This window comes from Echinops telfairi, unplaced genomic scaffold, assembly GCF_000313985.2.
Source record: "Echinops telfairi isolate 266 unplaced genomic scaffold, ASM31398v2 ScPeMD7_7424;HRSCAF=8462, whole genome shotgun sequence".
In the NCBI taxonomy this organism is placed as follows: Eukaryota; Metazoa; Chordata; class Mammalia; order Afrosoricida; family Tenrecidae; genus Echinops; species Echinops telfairi.
Window position 1 is genome coordinate 43,374,177 of NW_022111324.1, and position 17,269 is coordinate 43,391,445.

Genomic DNA, 17,269 nt, shown 5'->3' on the forward strand with positions numbered 1-17,269 from the left:
ATAGAGAGAGCATTGCCATCTGGTTCACATCGTAGTCATAAGACTTAGTGTCACTAGATCCAAGGTATAACAAATAAACATTGGCCAAGTGCTTATAGTAATCAAAAAGTGATGGTTGATTCTAAATCTTTTCTCTACATCTATCCAGTGTACAAACTGACAGAAGTACTTCTCTCCCTTTCGCTTCCAATTTATCACATTCCTGCACATGCTTCAAGGTGCCTGAGGCTTATTTAAGTTGTAATATGTTGTTCATGATGTAGAAAATCTAGATTTCTTAGGGAGACATTCATTTGCATTCTTCTTTCCCTAATCGGTTCTGGATGTTTGACTTAAATTATCAATATGATTTTAAAAAGAGACTACAATTATTATTAGTAAAAGAGAACTCATACTATTAAGATATGTGAGTATATGTCTTGAATTGTATCTGAACCATTCTAATGTCTAATTTATATTGCTAAAAGATAATAACCTCAGCATAAATAGAATAGGTAATCATTTGCCAACTCTGTTTTTAAGAATCTATACAAGAAAATGCAGTGTGATCTTTAAGCATCTTAATCGGAGCAAAAAGAAAGGGTTTAATATTTCAATGTTTTGTCTTACAAATTCAAAGAGCCATATATCTTGAAGAATTTTCAGTATATTTTGATATAGTTTTGTGACGGAGTTTGAATATGTTTATTAATTTGCTAACTTAAATACTGATTGAACCCCTTTTCGTCGTTAGTAGCCAACGAGTTGGTGGCCCCATTCACAGCAGCCCATGGGCTGCAGGGTGGAATTCCTCCATAGCATTTTACTGGCTGTCATCTTTACAGAAGCAAGCTGCCAGCTATTTTTCCCGTGGAGATGTGTGGTTCAAATTGCCACCCCTTTGGTTGTCAGCCTGTAACAGACTCCTTGAGCCCCTCTTTTCCCTACTCTTCACTTAAACTATCTACCAGGTAGTAAGCAAGAAAAATAGGTTCCTTCCCTGAAATATGTATTCATTAAGAAGAGATACAATTAGCATGAAAGCACAGAAAAACTCACAGCCTACATTAAGCACTTCGAAAGATTGCAAAATAATAAAAGGAATCCAATTAGATGAAATGATTAGAAAATACTTGTAAAAGAGCCACTGACACCCACAAAATTAAAATTATCAATGTATGCAAAAGTTAAGGAGCACTGCTAGCGTGGTGGACAACACACTGAGCTGCTAAGCGCATAGTCACTGTTTCAAACCCACCAGTCCTTCTGCAGAAGAAAGAAGAGGCTGTTTGCTCCTGTAAAGATTTAAAGTCAAGGGATGTAAAAGGGTAATTCTACTTTGTCATATAGATTACCTATGATCCAGTTAAGTTTTGAGTTATGCAAAAACTGCAGTAAGATTTGGGTGCAGGAAAGGATTATATTTAAAATTATCTTCTATATTCAAAAAACAGATGTGGTTCAGTGTGTCTAAAACATAATGAGCAAAGAAAAAAATATATCAGATAGGATGGTGTCAATACACAAGATGCAGATTCTGGAAGACCTCACAAACCATGGGAAAATCTCAGACCTCATCTGGAGCATTAGGAAACAATTGAAGAATCTTTAGTGGAAGAGTGACGTAGTCCAATTTATATCTTTAAAAGTCATTAATGAAGACCATGAGAGAACCATAGAAAACACCTAAGAGGGCACGGTCATGGTCCGAGGAAGAAGGAATTAAAGCTTTGCCCACCGTAGCAGGAATCATTCAGGAGTCCCTGGGTACTGCAATTATTTAGCACACTTGGCTGCTAACCGAACGATTAGAGTTTCAAGTACACCTAGAAGTGTCTGAAAAAAACAAACAGTAATCAACTTTCCAAAAATCGGCCATGACAACCCTATGCCACAGCTGATCCACTAAGACACAGGGCGGAGTCATCATGAGTTGGAATTGACTAAATGACGAATGACAGTTGAGGAAACTAGAAAGAATTGTATATATCGAATTGTATATTCTGTTAGAAGAATCATGAATAGGGCTTCTTGCTAATTAGATGGTGTAGGTGAGAAAAAGAGAAATATTAATAATAAATTATTGGTATTTATAAAATAGGCAGTTGGTTATGAATATGCTTCAGGAACAAAGTCTTCAACCTATAGATCTGTGATTTACAGCAAACATTGTAGTGTCATTCGAGAGTATTTGGAAATTTTATACAGACATGACTTGGTTGTCAGAATGATAAGGAGTGCTAATGACATTTCCTTGGCAGTGGCTGGAAACGCTATGCACATACTAGTGATTTAACATATGTAGGGCAGTATGGCAAAGCAAGTTATTCTCCTATATACTGTAAAATTTTTCAGTGAGCCTCTTAACTAAAAGCCCAACCCAACCTACTGTGCTCAAGCTAATTCTGATTCAGAGTGACTCTGTAGGACAGCGTAGCACTGCTCATTTTGGTTTCCCCTGGTGGTAAAGCTTTACCGGAGCAGAAAGTCTCATTTAGCTTGTGGGTTCAAACAACTGACCTTGTGGATTGCAGCCAAACTCAAAGCCCAGTACACCACCAACCGCTCTCTGTTGCTTAATTATGACTGATTTTATTGAGAGATGTCATCAAGACTCTTCTGACTCATAGCAACCTGATGTACACAGAATGTACCACTTCCCAGTGCCATGCCATCCTCACATTTGCTATTCTAGTGCCCATTGTTCCAGCCATCGTGTGAATCCTTCATTGAGGGTCTTCCTCGTTTTAACTGCCCTTCTAGTTTACCAGGCATGTTCTTTTCCAGCGACTGGAACATGGCACGATGTACAAAGTATATGAGGTATAATCTCACCCTCCGCGCTTCTAAGTGGCATTCTAGCTGCACTTTTTCCAGAACATATTTATCTGGGCATTCAATATTCTTTGCCAAGACCATAATTCAAAAGGTACCTATTCTTCTTTAGTTTTCTTTATTCAGTGTCCAATTTCACATGGATATAAGGCAATTGAAAATATATGGCATTGGTAAAGCATGCCCTGCCCTAAAGTGACATCTTTGCTCTTAACACTTAAAAAGTGGTTTGGCGGGGGAAGATTTGCCCAATGGAATATGTCGTTTGGTGTCATGACGACTGCTTACATGAACATTGACTTTGGATTCAAGCAAATGAAATTCTTGTCAGTATTTCACCCATCTATCAGTATGTTATCTACCAGTCCAGTTGTGAGGATTTGGGTGTTTTTATTTAGCTATTTATTGCTTTAACTTTATTATTTTAAGCTAAATTTATTCCCAAGCCGTAAGTTTGTGGTTCTTCAGTTTCTTCTGGGGGATCTTTTTCTTCTGTGCAACCTCCTCTTCTGGTTGAAGAACAATGTGTTCCTTTTTAGTCAGGATCATTTCCACGTGGCAGGGGGAGCCCATGTGTGGCTTGATCTGACCATGAGCTCTGTACGTCCGGCGGCGCATCTTGGGGGCTTTGTTCACCGGGATATGCTCAATGACCAGAGAATCCACATCTACACCCTTAAGTTCAGCATTACTCTCTGCATTCTTAAGCATGTGCAGCAAAAATTCCACACTCTTTTTGGGCCACCGACCCTGGGTCCAAGCCCACTGTTTGGCCTGGGCACACGTACCAATGCCACCATTGTAACATGGGAAGGGCACACATTGCTTCTGCAGAGTGACATCTTTCAAATATTTGGTAGCTTTCCAGATGCGCCTCTTGATGGCCTGGGCAATTCCATGGGTCTTCTTAAAGTGGACCCAGAGAGTCGACCCTCGTGGTTAGCATGATTTCATGAGGTTTTCTGGGACAAGTGAGAAGCAAACCATTCTGGCAGATCACCTCCAGCACTACAGGAAGAGGAGTTGGTTTTTTTGCTTTGTTTTGTTTTTAACTTGGAGTTGCAAAACACATATACTAAGATTGTAGTCCTTGATCTTCAGGAGCAAGTGTATCAAATATTCTTCACTTTTTGCAGGTATGATTGTATCATCTGCACATCACGGTCTGTGAATAATCGTTTTTCTAATCTTGATGCCACTTTCTTCATCACCTAGTCCAGGTTCTATGCTTATTTTGTTATCATACAAATTGAATAAATATGGTGAAAGATTATAAACCCGAAGCGCACTGTTCCTGATGTGAAATAGGCAATATCCCCGTGTTCTGCTCTCATGACAGTGTCTTTGTCCATGGACAGATTCTTCATTAGCAGAATTCAGTGTTCTTGGGTTCTCTTTTACCTCAATGCCATCCATAGTCTGTTATGATCTAGACCAGTGGTTCCCCACCTTCCTCATGCCATGACTCTTTCCTACAGTTCCTCATATTGTGGTGACCCCCCAACCTTAAGATTATTTTTGTTGCTACTTCAAAACTGTAATCTTGCTACTGTTATGAATCAGGCGACCCCTGTGAAAGGGTCGTTCGACTCCCCAAAGGGGTCACAACCCACAGGTTGAGAACCGTTGATCTAGACAGTCGAATGCTTTCACATAGTCGATAAAACATAAATAAACATCTTGCTAACTTTCTTTCTTTTCAGTCACAACCACCTAGAATATCGAACTTGATGCATTCCACTTTTTTATGACTTCCAATTTTCCTAGACTCCTACTTCATAATTCCAAGTTGCAATTAGTAATAGATAGTTGCAGCTTTGTCCTCTTTTTGTGTCATGCTCCATCAACAAATGAAGGTCCAGAAGGCTTTCTTCCATTGACTTCTGATTGGGTGACTCTACTTTGACAAGGCAGGTCTTCCTCAGTCGTGTTTTGAGGGTTGTTGTCAGTCCTGTGTGCCTCATCTTCTGGCGCTGTCTCTGCCTGTGCTCGGGTGCTGTCCAATAGGGTTCCAGTATCTCACCGTGCTTCCACGCTGCTCATTGTGCAGGTTCCAAATGAATATTAGTTGAGTGAAAACATCATGGCGTGGGTCAGTCACACCTTAACTCTAAGTCACATCTTTGTTAACATTATGTAGAGTTATTTTACTGCGGATTTGTTGAGTGCAATCTGTTGTCCAATTTGTTTGAATATTGCTTGCATAGACATTGATTGTGGAGCTAAGTAAAAATGAAAAATCCTTAATTTCAACTGCACACTACTCACCACGGTGTTCATCCTTGGCCCCTTTGTGGGAATATCTGTTGTCAGGATGTTGAGGTGTGGTCTATACTGAAGGCTGTGATCTTTGATTTCCATCGGTATGTGCTTCATTTATTCTCTTTTTGCAAGCAAGGTGAGGTCATTTGCATATTGCAGAGTTTCTGTGCATCTCCCTCCAGTCTACTGTCATGTTCTTCAGATAATTCAATATATTAGATTATTTGCCCAGCATACAGGCTGAATGAGTCCTTTCCTGATTCCTAGGGCATGCATTATTCATTGTTCTATTCAAAATACTACTCCTTTGTCTATAAATAAATGCCACATGAGAACGATTGTGTTCTGAAACTCCCATTCTTAGCAAAATTATGTATAGTTTGCTGTTACCCAAATAGTTAAATGCCTTTGCATAGTCAACAAAAATCAAACATCTTTCTGATTCTTAATCATACATGACTAGTTGTTCCCTTATGGGTACTACTGCAACATTTAAAAACTTATCTCCAGCAAAAATTTAATTAACTATTTTGTCCAATAACGTCTGCAATCTGTTGTGTCATTTTTCTTTGGAATGGGCACAAATATAAATCTCTCCAGTAATTGGGGAGGTCACTATTTTCCAAATGTCTTGGTCTAGATGACTGGGTGCCTTCAGCCCTGCACCAGTTAATTGAAATCTCTCACTTGGTATTCAATGAATTCCTGAAGGCCAACACCTTGTTTTTCACCAATGCCTCTGTTGCAACTTGGATTTCTTCCTTCCAAAGCATTGGTTCTTGAACATGTACTGCCTTTGGCTAGCGTTGCCCAGGTATTTCGGGGGAAGACTACAGGAATGGAAGCACCCCCTTCAGAAACGCCCACCCCTAGATGGAGGACATGTCTTAAAACAATAGCTTCACAATGTGAATCTTCATTTAATTTAGGTTTCTTTTGTGATTTTTGTAAAGAATCTTCTTATTTAGCAACCCTGTTACATATATTTAAATTTTTCATTTCAATAATTACTTCCAAATTTACAGAAGAGTTGTGATCTTACATATGCCTCTTATTTTTTTTAAGAAGTGGCACTTTAAAATCATCCATTTTCCAATTTTGCTCAGATGAATTATCATGCACATTTATATAGTGTTAGAAAATAGGCTTATAATGAGTTGCATGTTGTAGGACATTGGAAATGGATCTAGATACCACTTTAATGATTTCACTCCTGGCTATAAAGATATAGCCTAGGGTTAAATAAAGCTTAGATTTGTACTTATTGTGAATCAAGAGGAAAATTCTTAAGTGTGTGCTCACAGCTTAATATTATCTAAAATGAAAACATTTCCAAGCACTGTCCATATTCTAAATCCTCATTGTGACCTCTATGTTGCCATATAACTTGTAAATCATTTGGTTACATGTTTAAAATAGATGCTATACTGTATAAATATTTCCAGCATTTCTAGAATATTTCAAAAGTTCTCTTAAATGTAGACTTTCATAGACCATTAACAAAGCTGTGACTTAATTTTTAGCAATGACGCAATATAAACGGACTGTAGCTGGTTGCTGGGTGGCTGGGTGTGTGCTGATGTATTTCAGTCTTCAGTGAGTAGCTGCGAGTTCTATTAAGCAAATGATCTCTGGGATACAGAGCGGTCTTCATTATGAAAGCAGCATAAATCCGATGGTAGCATGGCCTCAGGGCAGACTCAGTGTAGATAAATACGTATCAAGTCCTGGATCACTTTTTAGAACTAGAATGTTAGATTTTTTTCAACCTTATTCAGGACTAGGAAACAATAATGTAATAATGTATTTTTTTACAAAAGGGAAAGTTGTAGTCAGATTTTTTTAAATGTCTCTTCTATGTAAACCCATACCCATACCCCTTAGCTAGCCCATTTCCAATATCACTCAAAGAAAACTGTGAAGTCCCCCATCCCCAGCTGATTAATATGATAGCATATCAATTTTATACCTTGCCTTATCGTATGTATCATAGCTATTGACTATATTTGCTCCCTTTACATTAAACATAAGTATAGGTTTTAATTTAATAGTGAGTTTGTTATGTAGACACTGAAACATACATTGCAAGCCACTCAAATGCACAGGAAAAACTACGTTATTTGGGTAATGATCCTTAGATAGACACTACAGAATACATATCACCTCTAATCTCTTAGTAAAAGGCTGAAAATGAACTTCCAAATTGTCGTCCATATTTGTGCAATTTGATAAGCATGCCTTCTAAAAGAAGGGGTATTTTTTTCATTGAAATCTTGATTATTCTATTTAGATATAAAATATAATGGGTAATTCAGGATTGCCTGTTTAATTTCTGAAATAAATGTATCCACTGCTTCTCGGTCTCCCAGTGGGTTACGTGTTGCTGTGATGATGGAAGCTATGCCACCAGTGGGCAGGCAAGGAAGAAAGGCCTGTCAATTTACTTAGGAAAGTCTGGCCAGGGAAAATCTGCTGAACAGCAGTAAAACACTGTCTGATAAAGTACTGGAAGATAAGCCGCTCACTTGGGAAGGCACTCAAAGTGCTACTGAGTCTACAATGCCTCCTGAAAGGAGAGTTGAGTTAATAATGTGGAGCAGGTCTTCATTTACTGATGTGATATGACTCAAAATGAGAATAAGCTGATATAAGCATCCATTAATAATCAGATTTTGAAATCAAGATCTATGAATCTAGATAAATTGGAAACTGTCAAAAGTCAAATGGAATACTTAGATATTCTAGGCATTGGTGAGCTGAAATGGACTATTATTAATGCCCATTTGATTCAGACAATCATTATGCTGTTGATGTAAAATTGCAGAAATAGTATCACATTAATTATCAACGTAAAATTTCACGATACATCCTGAAGTAAAACACTGTTGGTGATAGGACACAATTCACCTAACTGCAAGGAAGACTAGTTGATGTGACTATTATTAAAATGCTAATGGCAGAAATAAAGGAACTGAAGATAATTACAAACACCTGCAGTCTGAAATTGATCAAACATGTAATCAAAATTCATTTATAATTGCAGTAGATTATTGGAATTTAGAAATAAAATAAAAGATCAATTGTTGTAAAATATTGTCTTGGTGATAGAAATGATCCTAGAGATCAAAAATAGAATTTTGCAAAACAAATGACTTATTCATTGTAAATATATTTTCCACCGCATTAGTAGCAGCATGTATATATACATAGACATTAGCGGATTGAATCAAATAAGCTATCTCTGTGAACAGAGTCCATGGAGAGGTTCATAATCAAAGGGCCAACTGTGACACAGTCCATCAATTGCTCATTTGCAAATTCTAGTTGAAACTGAAGAAAAGTAAAACAAAACTGTGAATGCCAATGTATACCTAGATTATAAAATAACAAACAAGCAACAACAAGCATTCCTTTCCTTGAGTCAGTTCTGCCCACAGCAACCTTACAGGACAGAGTAGAAATACCCTTGTGGCTTTCTGAAATGTAACTTTCTTTCCCATGCAAACCATTTTATCAGGACCTACTCCATTGCACAGTTCACTCATATCAAGGAGTGCTGTACAACTGGTCCCACAATTTGTTTCCAAATATTTTCTTCCCTCTTGTATTCCTTGATATTACCCTGAGTTTCAAGAACTGAAATACTCAGAAAAGCACATAACATGGAGTCAAGAATGCTACCAACAATGACAAAATACAACAGAAGTAAAGCCCCACATGAAAGTAAAACAAAAACAACACTGGAAATATTAAAAACCAGATCAAGCATAAAGTATAGACAAAGGGATATCAGCTGACCAGGCTTTAAGCATTCAAATCAGATTTATCAGTTCAATCTCTTAGAGTCGTCTCTACAATACTCTTTCAGATCACTAAGTTGTTCCCATTTCTCAATTATGATTAGAGGAAACCCACTAGAGGCTTATTCCCTGTGTAGATACTGAAAACATATTTTGGCCTTCCACTGTCATCCATACGTAGCCTTCTGCACACCAGCTCCTCATAATTTAAGCTTGGATACTATTCTCTTCTTTGAATGTTGGTGTGCTTTTTCCCTGTGGGTTTAGGTGATGTCTCACTTAGATGGCTACTTGTTTAAAAACAAGCCTTTAAAACCCCAAATGGTATTCTTTCTGATAGCTGGCAAAATCTAATTCCTTCACCAGACATTCTTTTATTATTATTATTAAAAGATCATTTTATTGGTGCTCTTACAAACTTTAAAACAATCAATGCATCAACTGGATCAAGCATATTTGCACATCAACATTCTTTATCTTTATAATATTCATATCTTCCATATTTCTTTTATCAAGGTGACTTGCAAGCAGGACCATGTTGTAAAAACAAATTATTCTTGTATTTGAGCTAGGATTAAGTGTGAGCCCCAAATCAATTTCTGAATCCATTTTTTCTTTATGGTTCTTGTTCGCCTTAGGGAGATAGATATCTGTTGTTGCAGGGTAGAGCATCTTATCTATTATCTCTCTGGAGCGTAAGGCCCTTCTGTTTATAGTGTCCCTATTTGTTCCATGGGACTAATTGTCAAGCACTATTGAGAAGGGAGATTGAATAAGTGTAAGCTTATTACAAATCAGAATACATGGATTATTGACTTGTACAGAATGGATCCTTAAATTAGTGAACACCATTTACACAAACAATAGGAGCTCATGGTCAGGAAAACCTTACAATAATATTCATTGATAATTTCAGACACAGGTCTTCCATAATTACACATATCTTAATACAGAAAGTAGCACATTGAAATTATAAGTTTGTGTTAGTCCACCTACTGACAGTTCAATACTCTTGGTATAGCTGTCTTCTATTTATTCACACACCATCTAGTTTTCATCTTAAGTACTAAGGTAACAGATGTGTTTGAGGTTGAAACTAGTTCACCTTGTGTGGTTTCCACATCATATCCCTCTGGTATGGAGTGTGTACTGCACCGTGAAGATCCAGGGGTAAAGGTCTCAGTATTCAATGTGTGTTAGTCAGGGTTGACTAGAGAAACAAATTCATAGACACACATATGTGTGTAAGAAATAGCTTTATATAAAAGACCAGTTGTATATTGATAAAATATCCCAGCCCAATCCAGATCAAGTCCATAAGTCCAATATTAGCCCATATGTCTGATACCAATCTATAAATTCCTCTTCAGTCTCACACAACACATGCAATGACACTGAATGCAGGAAAATCACAGACCAATGGAGGGAAAGTCTGCGGATGCAGTGGTGTTGGAAGAATCTCAGTGCTGGTGTGGGTCTCTATGCGGCGCCTCCAGCTCCAGGGCTCTAGTGTAGCTCCATGTGTCTTTTCAGAAGGAAGACAATGCAGAGAGAGTGTGTCTGTCCTCCAATGAGCTATTTATCTCCTTTGAGTCTCTAAATGAGGTCATCAGCTGTGATCTGATTGACAGGCTAGACTCCACCCCTTTTCAAGTTGACAGGAGATTATGTAACTACCACCTCAATGGCAAATGGCCTAGGTTCCCAAGGGTGTACATAAACTTGAGGCAATATGGTCTATTATTAGGAGCATAGTAACAGATATATTTTCCCATCAGGGTCCTTGAAATTATTATTAGTAATCCCCCCATCCTAGGAAGTTGGTACCCCCCCCCTTTTTCTACCAACAGACTTGTCTTCTCCAAGACGCGTATGCTCCATTCCTCCCGGATTTGATGAGAAGATCAAGGAGTAGGAAGCCAAGTCTTTCTCCCACCTCGCATAGATACCCCTGAATTTTGAGAGCACTTCAAAATAGACTTGACACACTCAATACTAATAACAGAGGGTCTGCAAAACTATGGGGCTACATCAAGAACGCCATGTATGTAAAAAGCAAAAAGTCATTTAAAAGCTAGGAAAGAAATGAAAGATCAATGTGATGACAAAAGAAACTCTGAGAGTTGCTATTGAATGTTAAGTAGCCAAAGAAAACGATGAACTAAAATTGCTGAACAGAGGATTTCAAGTGTAATTGGAGAAAATAAAGTTAAGCATTATCATGGAATGTGCAAAACTTTAGAGTTAGAAAAACAAGAGCGAGGTACATCCTTGGCATTTCTCAAGCTAAAATAACTGAAAAGAAAAGAACTGAGACCTTGAACAGCAATACTGAAGTCTCTACAGCCAAAATATTCAATGACTCAAGAAGCAGCAAAAGAAAAGGGAACAGTGCATATCATATAGTCACTGTACTAAAAATAACCAGACGGCATTGAGCTACTTCAAGAAGCAGCATTTGATCCACAGCTGATAGTGTTGGTGCAAAAAACTCACGCTGCACTGGAGGGATGAGTGAAAAACAAGGCTTCCACTATTAGTGGAAGACCAGTCAAAGTTTTTCAACAAACCATTGTAGGGTGGAGGTGCTCACTTACCTGTCAAGAAATTATTAAGACTGCTATATAGTTTCTCACTTGGAAGGACTGGGTATCCCACAGTGAGATCATCTATGACATTGTGGAAATTTTCAAACAACATCCTACAAAAGCAACATTTTATTGAAGATAATTCCAAAATGTTTGCAATAAGACACTGACATAGAACTTCTAGAAATGCAAGCTGGATTTAAAAGAGGATGTGGAATAAGGGATTTGATTGTTGATGTCAGATGGGTAATGGCTGAAAGCATAACAGTATTCAACTGTGTTCTATTAACTCTGCAAGCATATTCAGCTATCTGGACCATAAAAATATAGCTAAAATTAATAAAGATGGTAACACTAGAATAACTGGGTTCATGCAGTACCTGTACATACATGAAGAGGCAGTTGTTTAGACAGATCACAGGGGTATTGCGTGGTTTAAACCAGGAAAGATGCATGTCAGCGTTGTAGCCTTTCATCATACTTATTTAATCTGCATGCTGAAAATAGCCCATGAAGCTTGTCTGTATGAAGAAGAATGCAGAATAAGGTATGAAGAAGACTCATTAACAGCTTGCAATATGTGGGTGATTGGATGTGAAGAGGTCTTTAATCACTTACTGATGCAAAACAAAGACTACAGTCTTTAGCATGGACCGTACCTCAATATAAAAACATCACATGTTCTCACAATTTGACTAATAAGCAACATCATGATAGAGAACAGATTGAAGTTGTCACATATTTTATTTTGTTGGCTTCACAACCAATTACCATGGGAAAACAGTTAATAAATCAAACATTGTATTGTGATGGGTAAATATATAGCCAAAAAATTCATGAAAGCATTACCAAACAAAAATAACACTTTCAGGAATAAGTTGCCTAATATGTCCGCCAAAGTTGGAAAATGAGTAAGGAACACCAAGAAGAAACAATACCACTGAATCATGGGATTTGTGAAGCATATCGAATTCACCATGAACTGCCAGACAAAGGAACATGCCTGTCCTGGAAGAAGCACAGCTACCGCAGTCCTCACACAGAAGAGGGTGAGACATGTACTGTGAACGTATTCGCAGGAAGACCCCGTCCCCGGGGAAAAACGTCACGCTGGATAACGGAATAATCCACAGGAGGAGGAAGATACCCAGAGATGGGTTGACTTTGGGGCTGCAACCAAGAAACTCCAACCTGGGACTGCGGGATTGAGTGCCAGCGACACAGGATTGCTCTTTTTCTCAGAAGAAACTAAACCGCGGTTAACAACAGCAACATTTGTAATCACAGATATTTGAATATCTTCAGGCTTAAAAAACGTGTGTTTTGTAACATTAATTGAAAAATGTAACACAATTTTTACGTTTCAGTTTTCTATAATTTTTATTTTATGCTTCACTTATAATGGAAATGAATAGCCATTCTAATGCAGTTGGCTTATAAATAGACATTCTGAAAATGCAGTTAGCTTATAAAGTCCATCTTTCATGCTGCATCACTATGCTTCCAGGATAAAAAATATCTGTTAAACTTGTGATTATAATGTTATAAGCTTAACCACTAGGTTTTGGTAGAGTTCAAAAGACTTTAATAATTAGCCTTCCCTACCATTGGAGAGATCACTCTCTTTGGATACACACTGATTACCTTTAAACCTACTATCATATGAATATCTATATATATATATATGAAAAATATATACATATTTGTGGAGTAAAGGGAGTTGTTATTTTTGATGTATTTGAATGTTGATAAATTTCACGTGTAGCTAGTTTTTGTATCCCACTTCAGTAGTAATATGTTCTATGTACAATGTTGCTGATGCCATCATTCTCAGATGTGCAATCGCAGATGTTGAATGTAATGCTCTACTGTTCAAAACACTGCCACACTTTTAAATAGAAACAACAACAAAAAAGAGTGATTTGACTGCGTCAGATCTGATTTATTATTGAGTCATCAGAATGGAACCTCATTTGAAGTTGAAGACTAACTGAAATACACAGTATTTATGCTTCTCCAAACTTGTTGTCTAAGGCTGAACACGGATAATACCACAAGCTTTTCTCTATTGCACCTTTTATAGGATATCTTTATTCTTGTCATTCCTGCCTAGATAAAGTATAGTTCAAAATCATGTTTCCAAACCCTTTAGAAAAGACCAGTGTGCTATCTTCCCATTTTCCTCTAGCTATAGACGCTAGCTCGCTCTTTAATCCAACATCCTGGTGAAGTAGTGCAATTTTTATTATGGACCCTAGTGTATAAAAAATATATAGCTCCTACAATATAAAATCCAATGCTGCAAGGTGTTCATATTATTTCAGATGACAACAGACACTTACTTCCAACATCATTCACGATAGAGGTTACACTGAAAAAAACAACCACAATTAAAATTTAGAAGATGGAAAATAAATTGGCATATAATAACTGACTTATAGCAGTCAAGAAATAGTTGATCTTAAATCTGTCATGGAAAAGCCAAGAAACAATTTCTATCATGGACGCTACTACCTCTAAATTAGGAAGTGCAATGCACAGCTCCTGTGGCAGGAAGGGTCGTGGTGGTTATTTGGGACTTTGAGTTGACAGGTTCAAACTAGATGTATGGATAACCGAATGAGTAGCTACCCTGTCCTGTGATTTTCATGAGGGTTTTACCAAGAAGATACTTAGTTGAAAACTATAAAAGAATTAGAACCATACATACAGCAGAATGGCTAAATTTCTAAATAAAGATATCAACAGTCTACAAGAATGTAGAGACCTTTACAATGGTACACAATTTTTGGAAATTGTTTGGAAGTTTCTTAGAAATGTAAGCATTTACTTAGGTATGAATATAAAGGAAGTTACATCATAGGCTTATTAAAGATTTGTACACAATTTCTCTTAACAGCTAGATTTACATTGGCCCAAACCTGGAAATACCTCAAGTGTCCATCATAGCAGAATGGTTAAATAATAGGAGACACATATATAGAATGGAAAGTTATTTTACAATAAAAATGAACAAATTACTATAAACACAACAGAGATGAATATCAAAAGCATTATACCCAAATAATGAAACAACACACTTGAGATTATACTGTCTTTTTAATTAAAAGATCATTTTATAGGGGGCTTTTACAACTCTTGTTACAATCCATACGTTGATTGCATCAGGCATGTTTGTACATATGTTGCCTTCATTCTTTTCTAGACATTTACCTTTTATTGAGCCCTGGGTATCAGCTCCTCTTTTTACCCCTCCCTCTCCCCACCCTCATGTTCCCTTGATAGATGGTAAATTATTACTATTATCATCTCTCACACTGACTGCTGTCTCCCTTCCCCATGTTTTCTGTTGTTCTTCCCCCTGGAGAGGGGTGTATGGTTGTCTGTCAGTCATTGCAATCAGTGACCCCTTTCTCACTTCCTCTCCCCCACTTCTCCCTACCCTTCTGGTATCGCTATTCCCCTCCTGTTCCTGGATTCTGTGTGTCGTGGACTCCCATCTCTTATCTATACCTGTGTAGTCTGAAGTGAGAAGCAGCACTGGGGTCATGGTCATGAGGGGTGAGGAAGTCTCAAGGAACCAGAGTATAATAGTCGCCTGGGGTAAAAGTTGAAGAAAGGATTGAATACAAAGAAACATGAGGAAGTTTGTGGATGAGAGATAGATTATATATCTTGATCATTACTGAATATTGTTTTCTATAGTTTATCCCTAGCATTCTAACTCCATGTACAACAAAAATGGTGCAGCCTCGTGTCTGTGATCATGGTAGCACATAGCGTTTACATTGGCTGATTTACAAAAGTAGATGACTAGAACATTTTTCCTGGTCTGCCGCACTCTGGAAGTTACATTGAGACACTGTTCAGCTTCATATAAGCCAAGCTTCCATTACAGGTGTGTTGGGGACGACTGTGCATGCGGAGCAGTGGCTGGGCATCACATGCAGACCTCCTACTCCAAATGCAAGAATTCTGTCACTCAACTACCAATATGACCCACGAGTCAGTAAAACAAAATTTCTTAAGTTTGGTGATACAGTGAGAAGAGAACCCTCGCATAACCTGCCAAACGTCTAAGCTAAAGAACTATGAGCTCATAAATAAGCATTGTTTTCATCTGCTAAATGTGTGATACTTTATTACACAGTAATAGAAAAGTTAACATGGTAACTATTTGTTTTCTCTTAAATTTGCTCCATTGCCTATCCCTCTGCTTTATCACCAGCTGCACTTAATTGTAAAAGTGGAGAATATAGATTTTTTCAACTACATATGGAATAAATGCGAATGTTGTCAATACTCTAAGCCAGACTAATGAAACCATAAAAAGGCATATATCAAGAGATTTTTAAATAGGATTTTATCACACAAAAATGGTTTTGGCGTCCCTAGTTGGATATTAACACATTTTTGAAATAGCTACTGAACAAAAAGACATGACAGGGAACCGTAGAAAATACTGTGAACTGCATAAATATGTCAAAGTCTATAGACCAAAATCAAATGATAAATTAGTAGCATTACGTACTTCATCCTATTAACTACTAAAAAAGGGGAAAATGCTAACTAGGATGTGGAGATACTGGGAAACTCGTCCTCTGCTCTCAGGAACCTTGAGTGGGACCCGACTCAGAGTAAGTCTGGGAGACACACTACCGCTGTCCCCGGGGCTTCCAAGGAGGTGACTCTTCACGAGAACAGACAGCTCCATCTTTCTCTGGTAGAACACCGAGTGGTTGGAACCACCAACCTTGCTGTTAACCTGTCAGCAACCCACTTTGCCATCAGTACTTCTCATGTAATTCTAGCGGTGTTGTAAAATGGCACTATAGCTTTTAAAACATTTGAGTTTTTAACAAAGGAATACATGCATTTACTTTACAAACCAATAATCTCAGTCATAAAGATATACCAAAATAAATGCAAACAGTGCTCTCATCGAGTGCTATAGGAAAATGTTCAAAACAGCTTCATTCTTAATAGCCCAAACCTGGAAATACACAAATGCCTATCATCTGCTAAATGGAAGACACATTATGTGATTGACCTAGCACTAGCACTCACGCACTAAATCACTGTATGTACAATGACGTGGATGAACCTTAAAAACATGATGCTAAGTAATATAAGACCATACAGACCAACCACATTTATATGACATTCTGATAAAGCTAAATTTGTCAGTAGCGCTAGAAACAGAAGACAAATCTGTTGTCAGGAGCTAAGGGAAATGAGACAAAAGATTGACTGAAAAAGATCATGAAATGTTTTTTTTTAATATAAATGCTTGATGTTTTGAACATTTGTCAAAGCTCATTGAATGATATATATTAAAAACATTAATTTCATCATATGTAAGTGACACCTCAATAAACTTAACTTAAAACAATTTAATATATTTCACTTTTACAGACTGAGTCAATACCTGGGATCATTTCCGCACATTGTTCTGTCTGAATGTGTTACTAGAATGGGGAATCTTGAAATGAGAAAATATTGTTTAGAAAATTGCCTTTTCCTATATTGTTCGAAGTGGGGTAACAGCACTTCAAAACGGCACTGTCAAAAGTGCCATATGCTAGCAATATTACCAATATGGGACCAGGTGCCATTTAAAATGTTAGTCTGTCAAGTGGGACATACTGAAGATAAGACACCTGTGTACATCTAAAGAATTCACCAAGGGAGTAATAAGAGAGTCCAAGGACTGGGAAAACATCTTTAGCAATGAAACATCAGACAAAGACCTTATTACTAAAATCTACAATGCCTTGCAAGCTCACAATCAGAGAAAAGCTAACT

The 17,269-nt window shown here is 37.5% G+C and overlaps 1 protein-coding gene across 1 annotated transcript; it reads right to left on the minus strand.

Moving 5' to 3' along the window:
• Positions 1-3,249: 3,249 nt before the first annotated feature.
• LOC105978356 (60S ribosomal protein L17-like) lies at positions 3,250-11,576 on the minus strand. Its single transcript, XM_045298175.1, has 2 exons — positions 11,474-11,576; positions 3,250-3,746 (listed from the first exon to the last, which is right to left on the minus strand). The coding sequence occupies exons 1-2, from the start codon at positions 11,574-11,576 to the stop codon at positions 3,250-3,252; spliced, it is 600 nt and encodes a 199-aa protein (XP_045154110.1).
• Positions 11,577-17,269: the final 5,693 nt, after the last annotated feature.